A 10125-nucleotide genomic window follows, 5' to 3' on the forward strand; every position below is an offset into this window, starting at 1 on the left:
TTATATTTTGACATCCCTTAACGAATTTTCTAGCTCTGTCGCAAATCCCTTCAAATTTATCCCATCCGGATACATAACAATCACCCGGATATATAAATATTGATACATTATAGAACTTGTCTTTTGAGCTTAAAAATGAAATAAAAGGTAAAATTAAATGTAAGTTCCATAAATCACTCAAAATAAATTGATATCAATCTCTCTCAAAATTTTAGGAACTTCAAACAATTCAAATTTCATTTTTTCTTCTCCCTAATCTATCCCAAATCATAACAAATTTTCTTCTTCTTCATCATCCATTTTTTTTCCTATTGATCAGTTATCAATTTTTATTTTTTTATAGCTTTTTCATCTACAAATTTCTGATACATATAGATAATGTTCTATCTTTTAGTATTGTGATTACCCAATTAGTTGGAGAAGGATGCATCTTCGACTTAGAAAATCGACTGCGGAAAAAAGTCCCAAAAAAAGGGAAAAAGGTCGAGTTGATGGTGTCTTTGGTAAGGGCTTTGAGTTAAGATCCATGGATGGCACCATTGTTGAAAGTGAAAAAATTATGGGAGTTGGTATAGAGCAAAGAAAAAAGTGTAAAAGGATTTCGTCATCACTTTTTTTGCTTTCAACAAATCAGATTGTTGATTTTTTTCTCGATTTTTTGTTGTTCATCTTTTTGTAATATATATAGATTCAGATTTTTAATGTATCTAGTTGTTTTACTTTCTTAAATTAATGTATCATATCTTCGTTTTAATATCATGATACATTACATTTTTATCATGCACAATGTATTGTGTTCAAATATTAGTTTGATACATAACCTTAATTTATTAAAACACAAATTAGTATGTATCATGTTCAAAGTTATGTATTTGATATATAACTATTGCAAATTTTGTTATTCTTTTACTATCAGATACATATACCTTAATTTATTCAACTAGAAGGTTATGTATCTGTAGACATTGAAGCCGTTTGGATTGGCTTATAAGCTGCTTATAAGTTGTTTTCAGCTTTTTTTTAGTGTTTGACTGGCCAACTTAAAGTCATTTTGTGCTTAAAATAAGCCCCAATAAATAATTAGGTTTATTTGGATGAACTTATTTTAAGCAGTTTATAAATTGAAAACAGCTTATAAGTCAAAAAAAAGTTGGCCTACACCTACTTTTTTTTTAAAAAAACTTATAAACAGTTTTCAACTTATAAGCTGCTTAAAAATAAGTCAATCTAAACATGCTAATTATCAAATATAATGGTTGATATATAAATACTAATGTTTTTATAAGAATATCAGTTTGTATCATATTTATATATATGTATATGACACACCATTGATAGAATAACTAGTTAATTTTTTTTGTTCTTTTGTTGTTAATCTTTTTCTGATACATATGAGTTTTGAACATGATACATAAATTTATTTATAATAAATGTATCTGATTACATAGTGACTACCACACTGTAATGTATCTTATCTCAAATGTAACATCTTATGAACAACAATTACCTATTTAATGTATCTAGTAGAAATACAGTACTTAACAATTCAAACAAGATACATAAATAATAATGTATCATGATAAATCTATCCATCTCGAAAATACAATTCAAATGTAATGTATCATAATGTTGAAATGAAGGCATTATACATTAATTTAAGAAATAAATCCAATTAGATAAATTAAAATGTGAACCTAACAAAAAATGAACAACAAAAGTCTACATTCATCCATATTATCAACAATTTTTTAAGGTGAAAAACTAGAAGAAAAAAACTGAAGTGATGGAAAGAAATCTATCTCTTGAATATCATGAAATCATTAATTGGAAAGAGAAATTATTCGAAATTCAAAATTAGATTAATAGATGTAACCGTGGAGATATTTATGAAGTTAAAAAAGGAAGGAAAATTATGGATATGATATTTTGAATTGATGTATCTGAAAAAGGGGATGATGAGAGCAAAAGAAGGGATTTTTAATATTTTTAAAAAGATAGAAAAATAAAAACAAATATGATAAAAAAAGATGTATAGTTAAGTAATTTTTCCATAAAAAATGACGTCGCGATTATTAGCTTTTAGTTCTTACACGTTAAAAAGATTTTCTTATAAAGAAAATGTAGAACTATACAATTGAAGGTATATTATTGCTGACATATTGTCGTCCCGAGTTGTGAATTAGTAATTTGACTAAACAAAAAAAACTAATGAGAACTTTTTCATCTAAAATAAATAAATAAGAGAAGTTTATAAGCCAACTTATTAAAACGAAAGAAAAGCGAAAAACATCTAAGACAATATACTATATTTTATTTTATTTTTAAGCTCTTTAACTTCTAAGAATTTAATAAGAAGCTCATGAGTTGTGGTTTTTGATTTATGAACTTGATTAATAATTTAATTGTAATTAAAAGAGGTTTTCAGGACCTACCAACTCAAAATAAAAATTTAGTATACGGCTTTCGAGATAAATGTAGACCCATGATAATGAAATTTATCATAAGTTGATATTGAATAAAATTTATCATATATTCATAAGAACGAAAAACATACAATCAGGATATTTACCGTTTACAAAATTAGTGTACATAAATTTTATCTTACAGGGCTAAAATAATGAAATTTTGACTTTCTCGTAGTACTTTTAATCACACCAGTGCAACTTGCCCGAAAAACACATTCGAAGGGCGTATTAGCGGGCCTATTCCATTTTAGATGGCTTTTATGGTGTGCCTTGGAAGAAAGATTTCTCTGTAGAGGAAAGGAATAACAAATTATTCCTATAATTTTTTCTATAGAAAATCTAGTAACAAGAAGATTTAATCGGGAATATCAACAAATTCTTGTGGAGTCCAAAACAAAAAAATGAAATAAAAAAAATTAACTGCTCCAATTTTATCTTTATCGAATTTTAATATCAGAATAGCGGATATAGTCATAATTCAATAGGTTGGGTGAATCGTTAGTGGCGTTGTTGTCAGTAAAAATAACTACACGTTTGGCTTTTCTTGAACGAAGTTGATGATCCATTGATGCACGATCTTAAAATTCACCCATTTATTGATCCAATTCGATGATTAATTTATGTAACCACTGAGATACTTTTTTACTTATTTCGTTTGTTCCAATCGATTTTCTACTAATAAATCCCAAAAATGCATCTTAAATACTACGTAATATTTATTTAGAGGATGAATTAAGGATGTGAACGAGTAGATTCAATTTAAAGTTTTACAACTGAGACTAGACAAGACATCGATAAAAGGATATCGTCATGTTGTTGCCATACACATAATTTATCGTAAATATCCAATTGAATCTTATCTTATTACAATGTTTTATCAACGAGCTACACCCCCAGACGTGTACCTGAGCGGAGCCACCTCAAGCGAAGGTAGTCCGATGCTTTTCCTACATAAATTAAATATTTTTTTTCTTTATTTCGTTTAAAAGAAATAATCTTTTACCTTTTTATCAACACAAAATTAAAATATATTTTGATATATTTAATATGTCTTCAAATTAAAATGACACGTTCAAAAATCTTCTTTATTTTTTTGTTTGTGGCAAGTAAAAAAATATATAAATCAAACAAATTAAAATTAAAAAAATAACTAAAATAAATTTTGTGTCAAATCAAAATTGATCAAACAAATTAAAATTAAAAAATAACTATTATGATATAACTATTATAAGTGAATTTAATTTTTCACACCCCAACTCTTTAACTGACCAAAAAAAGGGAGAATTTTCTAATGTACCCATTGAAAAATATATTAATTATGTTCTATAATTATAGTTTGTTAATTATAATTCGTAGTTATAATTTTAGCAGTATTTATATAATTACGCAATATTTGTATACGTTTATATCATTCGCTTTATGTATTTCACTATAGAATTCCTATACAACATTTGTATAATTCGCTATCCAATTTATAGTAATTGTATATTTTGCTATACAATTCGATTTGCCCACAATATTTATATAAATTGTACGAATTATACAAAACTCAAACTATATTCGTGCACACGTATACAAATACAACATTTATATAATCGAGCACAATATTTATATAATCTTGCGAATTATACAACGCGCACAACATTTACAAATACAACACTTATATAATCGCGCACAACATTTATATAATCGTGTGAATTATACAAAAATTCAAATTATAATTATCGTTAAATGTTAACTCGAACCGTAATTATATAATTAATTTAAATTATAATTAGATTAACTAATTACCATTAACCATAATTAATTTAAACTATAATTATATTAACTAATTAACTAATATATGTTTAAACTATAATTATATTAGCTAATTAACTAATATAGGTTGATTATCCGATTACCTAGTATATGTTGATTATCCGCGTGATTTCTAAACAAATAATGCGCTTCGCAAATTCAAATTCCGCCACTGGACTTTGTACTTCATAATTTTGCATAACCACCCATTACAATTATAACACGTCGTCTGAGATTGGACATGTGGTATAAAATTCATTTCTCTGTCAAATTTATCATTCGTACCAACACTATGAACTCTTCTAGACTTGCATCAACTTCTTATTACTCCCTCATTTAACCTTGGACATGAAATTTGAGGGGGAAAAAGACTTTAAAAAAGATATTCGGCTGACTACTAAGTTTATTTAATTTTAATTATAAGAAAACATTTTAATAAGATCGATGCTTGTGTTGTGGATAATACAATGAAAAAGAGACGTATAAGTTTCAGTACTGTGGTCTCTGATTATTCAAACTCTAGGCTAGTGGATTACAAAGTTCAAGCATGCTAGCTACTAATTAACAAGTCCTTTGTACTTTATTATTCTCAAGACAAAATTAAAATTAAAAAAAGAAGCCTAAACAGGAGAGAAGAGAAAATGATTTTCAAGAGGGTTGTGGTTTCTTCTCAACAATGGGTCTCCAATTCACATTCAAACCTTTATCTTCATCGACAGGCTTTCCTCCTGGTTCTTTAGCCAACTTGTTCCTAAGCTCCTTTTCATCTTCCACCACAATTTCCTCTTGAACATACTCTGGATCTACATCTCCTACCACTTTCTCCTTCAACTCTTCAGCAGTATCCTCGATAGCTTTCCAAGCATCTTGAGTTGTTTTAGTGGCTTTATCCTTCACTTCTTTCGCCTTATCAGCCATTTCAGATACTTTACCACCCGTTTCATCACTGTTCGTCCCGTAGAATTTCTTGACGTCCTTCCTGCACCACTCTTGTTCCCACGGCTCCTCTGTTGTAGCAACATATCCTCCCTTTAATACATAGTATTTTAACATTTATAATTAGCATATGTTTCGTTTTTTGTTTGAAAATCTAATTTGACCACTTCATCAACTAGTAATGTATGTAAATTTGATAAATTTCATATCCCGGAACATATTCATTATATTTTGTGGTACGTACATGTAGTTTTATCTTTAGAAGACTCACCTTCCAGATTTGACGACCGATGAAGACAGCGGAGGGTCGATGTGGAAAGGCTTTAGAGAGATTGAAGATGGATTTTTTGCTTAAGGACGCCATTGATGCTTCCTTTGCAACTTTTGCTTTTTAGAGTTTAATGCAAACACTGAAGATGATTCTAAGGTTTTACCTCCGATCCTTTTCGTCACCGTATACTCGAGAATTTGGTACATAAAGGAAAAGGCTTGAGGTCTCTTGAGAGTGACACGTTTAGAGGTCTATGTGCCACATAATTGTTTACGGTTGGACACGTGTACAGTGTGGCCATATTAAGATCATTTTACAAGATTACATCGGTGGATCTTTTATTTGAAAAATTACTAGTAACATCTTCTATAACGTGCGAAGGTTGATATTATCTACACTACTACTATCATATTCAGCATGTTTTTTTAAAAGATGGAACAGAACCTTAAAAAGTGCTCAAAATTGTGTCTTAAAGTACTATGGAGGGCGTTTGAAAAACTATACCAAATGGATGAATAGTACTAGTATTTTTAAGGCCCCTACCAATGTGACATTGGTCCAGGCAATATGTAGACCAAGTACTGTGAAATTATGAATTGTAGAAGAAAGATCTTGTTTGAGAAGGCTGCATTTTGAATTTACACAATTAACAAATAATCACTTGCAGAAAACTTAAATGGTGCATCTGCAGCTATCCCAGTTGAAGCATTTCTTTTTTCTACAAAATCTTCAAGATACAAATCAAAGTAACAGGAAGAAAGGAAGATCTTCATTTCCAGAGTTCTTCCATAGGAATGCCACGTTCTTGAGCAACTTCACTGAATTGCCTCATCTTCTGAACAGCAACAACAGTGGCTCTTGCATTGTTGAGGGCATTGTTACTCCCAAGCTGTTTCCCCAAAGCATTCTCAACACCAGCCATTTCAAGAACGATCCGCACAGCACCACCAGCAATCACTCCAGTACCAGGAGCTGCTGGTCTAAGCATCACCCTTGCTGCTCCAAAGTCTCCATCAGATCTGCAATTTAGTTGTTCAACAATATTAGATCCCTAACTTAAAAACCAGTATCAACATGATTCTTTTTCTTTTTGGATTATGGTGGTGGTCCGTCAACTCGCAGACTATTCCACGTGCTATCTTCAACCAATACAAGTACTAGTAACTTTACCCACCAAGACTTGCATAAATATAAGGAAATCTTGTAACATTTTTGTCTCTACTGAAATATGAATATCGGCCACTTCATTGATTGCCAATAGCAAGATACTAATTCTTTCACAATGAACTGCCTAATTCAATTTATTTTTTTTCACCTACAGTCTACATACATGACAAGGCAAATGCTAAAACAAGATTTCCTCAAGGCAAGATGTGGTAAAACCTTTAGACGAATCAGTTTTTTCTCATCAAAAGACTGCAAATATGTGCCCCACCTCTAGGACGATAATAAATTAAAGAGGAACATAAAATAAAAGACTTCTTATACAAACGTATTCCATCCCCTCCAGATTTATCAATAGAGGTGCTGGAGCAACCACGACAAGAAACAAACTTCAGCTCTATAGTTAATACACATCCTAACATTATAGCCTGTCTTCAACATAATTAAACATAGCACTACTGCTAAGTCATAACTTTCATTAACATGCATGTTTCTCAATTCTTCAAAGAATAGAATTTCCAAAAAACAAACACCACCTAAACAAAAGGAAAGAGACCTGAAAGGAAAGAAACTCCCCATATCACCCTCCTCTCCAACCGAAGTAACTCAGAAAAAGACATTGACAGCCAATGATGCAACCAGGGAATAATTGATCTCTTTCAGATGCAGAGGCTAGAATCACTGATGACTAATTTATTTATTTAGATTGACAAGCTAGTTAAAAATCTACTGAATTTCCATCAAACTTACAAAACTTAGTAGTTTTCCCTGCTAATATGTCCGTCTAAATGGTGACACACACATACCAAAACAAATCTATCAAAATTCACACTTTTGATCTTTCAGAAGAAAGTAAAGAAGCGTGTAAAGAGAGAAAATTTGCATAAGGCCAACTTAATACGTTTTTGACTTTTTCACTGAATATCCTTCCTTAAAGTTGAAGAGGAGAAGCAATCATTTATGACTTTCACATATTTTAGACAGATGATATAGTGGGTTACATGTACATTTTTTGTCACCTATTAAATCAATGAAAACAAACACAGACCAATAACACACACTTGTGCACATCTCATTTTGATAGAGTCAACAACATGAGAGGTTCGTCATAATACCATTACGTTAGATTAAGTTCGGATACTTAAAATAGAGCTTATTAGGCATCCCAGTCTACACCCCATGGGTGTTGCCTAGCAGTAGTGAAGTTGGTGAAAATCATGGGAGACCAGGGCCAGATCCTACCAATGGTTGAGGTGTACATGAATTGGCTCAATCCATAAAAGGACTAGAGACAGCCTGATTCCAAAAGTGTTTACTGGTAGACGAAAATTTTATATTTGGTTGTCTTTGGCTCAGTCCATTAAAAGGAATGTCAAACCACATAAGAACGTCTTTGCACAGAGGAAATATCAATCAAATAAAACCATGACAAGAACCATATACTACTGATCTAAAAGATCCTTTATGATTCCATTTATTGGTTATATTTAAGTTCAAGAGGCACAACTAACATTGGTGACTTTTTCTGAGCAAAAACCTGTGATCATGCCAACTTCTGGTTACACAAGAAAACCATGACAGAATGAAAACCTATGCAAAAATTACTTCAAAAAAAAAAGAAGAAAAAACGAAAGAACTATCCAGCATCGTCAATACATGGAAGCAGACCTACTCTATTTTTTAAACTGAATAATCAGCCGTGTTGCATCTTTGAACTCATAGATAATGTCCTCTCCCCCTACACCTCTATCTTTCTCCACCTTACGAGGATTGGTTCACCACAAGATTCAAACTTGTCCACACTCTACTACCTTGGCCATAAGGCTAGCTGAATTGAACAAATGCATAAAATGGACCTCAATTCTCATAATTTTTAATGACACTGGAATAGAGGTCTGCAGTTCCAGCACCTCAACTAATTCATTGGCACCTGCTACAATCCACAAACAAAAGTTCAGTGAATATGTCTAGGAAGGCTAGAGCAGAAAGGCTTGGGCTGAGTGATATACTTGGTATTCGAACAGGAGATCTCTAGGTTATTACTCTTATTCTCAACCATAAGAAGTAACTGAGAGACCTGGAAATATGTAGAGAAAATTCCTGCCTGTACCACTAAGACTAAAAGATTTGGCGGTTAAATGCATTGACTAGACAATTGTGGCATTTATGGTTCTACAGTGATGATCAGAGTCTACAAACAAAAATTCGCACCATCTAGCTCAATTTATGGAGTTTCAAGCCTCCAATCTAGCTGAGAACTACACAAAATCCTACATTTATGTCAAAACTTAACTAGTGAAACTGTGAAAGTACATAGTTGGAAGTTAGAAATCACACAATTTAGCATTTACCTGTGGGGGAAAGTCAGGTACTTAGTCATAGGCACAGTAATGAGATTCCTCCTAGCATTAACGGCAGACTTTTGCACAGCAGCAATAACCTCTTTAGCTTTACCAACTCCAACACCGACTTGCCCTTTTTTGTCACCCACAACCACAATAGCTCTAAAATGCAATTGCTTTCCACCTTTAACAACCTTAGTAACTCTCCTCACTTGCACCACTCTCTCGTCAAGCCCATCTTTGGCCTTTTCTTTCTTGATTTTCCCAAACGCAGTAGTTTTTTTCACCTTAGAATCCATTACATATATGTCATTCCCAAGAAAAGTCTCTCCACTATAAGCTGCCCCGTAAAGCTCTTCATAAGCTTTTGCAATTTCTTCTTCAGACTCCATTGGACCGTCATCGAAAGATGGTGGTTCAATAAAGTCTTCAGGACGTTCTGGAGGATCATAAGTGGAAATTTCTTCTGGGTCTGTGTTGTCAAAGAAAGTGGTTTCAGCAGTTGTGGAATTGGGTTTAATGGGGTCGAATTTTGTTGGGTTTAAGAGGAGATAAAATGGTGGGTGGATGGGTTTGGTGATGAAGAATGTGTGGTGGGGTTGGGATTGAAAGGGAGAAAAGCGAGATGGGGTGCGTAGAGAGAGGGAAGAGAAGGTGGAGAGAGAAGACGCTGCCATTGTTGTTTTGTATCAATGGCGAAGTAAAGGGGAAGACGCTGTAGAGAGTGTAATCTTATCCTTTGGATAAAGAAGGAAGATGGGCCGAGTTGAGATAGGATTACTACACTAATATTTGGGCCTAACTTTGGGCCTCCTTTCATGAATGTAAGCTTGTAAAAATGACGTATGTTGGCCAATTTTGGAGATATAGTTGAAAAATTGTTGCAGAAAATAAGTTGGGATGTGTTAAAAGATATTATCTATGATTAGTGATAGCAGGATATATAAGTGCATTAATTACACTAGGACATGATACTTTTTGATCATTTTTGTCGCAAATGAATAAGCCTGTTCATGTACAAAAGCTTACCAACTTCACGCGAAATGTAAATTGCACTGGACAAGCTTGGTATACCGAGCTCAATTGGGTAGGCCTTGACAGAAAAATCAATTCCTAACCTTTTCTATAGGATACTACCTGCTACACCAAC

The 10125-nt window shown here is 32.3% G+C and overlaps 2 protein-coding genes across 2 annotated transcripts; both read right to left on the minus strand.

Annotated features, from left to right (window-relative positions):
- Positions 1-4751: 4751 nt before the first annotated feature.
- LOC129872955 (uncharacterized) lies at positions 4752-5709 on the minus strand. The gene is made up of 2 exons (XM_055947912.1): positions 5470-5709; positions 4752-5291 (listed from the first exon to the last, which is right to left on the minus strand). Exons 1-2 carry the CDS (start codon positions 5560-5562, stop codon positions 4911-4913), a joined length of 474 nt encoding a protein of 157 aa, XP_055803887.1. The 5' UTR covers positions 5563-5709; the 3' UTR covers positions 4752-4910.
- Positions 5710-6048: 339 nt separating this feature from the next.
- Positions 6049-9715, minus strand: LOC129872953 (30S ribosomal protein S5, chloroplastic). Its single transcript, XM_055947911.1, has 2 exons — positions 8985-9715; positions 6049-6488 (listed from the first exon to the last, which is right to left on the minus strand). The coding sequence occupies exons 1-2, from the start codon at positions 9650-9652 to the stop codon at positions 6239-6241; spliced, it is 918 nt and encodes a 305-aa protein (XP_055803886.1). The 5' UTR covers positions 9653-9715; the 3' UTR covers positions 6049-6238.
- Between the last annotated feature and the right edge of the window lie 410 nt (positions 9716-10125).

The sequence above is a fragment of the Solanum dulcamara genome, chromosome 11, assembly GCF_947179165.1.
Source record: "Solanum dulcamara chromosome 11, daSolDulc1.2, whole genome shotgun sequence".
Lineage (NCBI taxonomy): Eukaryota > Viridiplantae > Streptophyta > Magnoliopsida > Solanales > Solanaceae > Solanum > Solanum dulcamara.

Bases quoted from the DNA above. Each gene is read 5' to 3' on its own strand.
- LOC129872955 (XM_055947912.1), bottom strand. From the start codon at position 5,562: ATGGCGTCCTTAAGCAAAAAATCCATCTTCAATCTCTCTAAAGCCTTT. The intron at 5,292-5,469 runs GTGAGTCTTCTA...TATGTATTAAAG, and splicing joins TCGGTCGTCAAATCTGGAAG to GGAGGATATGTTGCTACAAC.
- LOC129872953 (XM_055947911.1), bottom strand. From the start codon at position 9,652: ATGGCAGCGTCTTCTCTCTCCACCTTCTCTTCCCTCTCTCTACGCACC. The intron at 6,489-8,984 runs GTAAATGCTAAA...ACTAAATTGCAG, and splicing joins TACCTGACTTTCCCCCACAG to ATCTGATGGAGACTTTGGAG.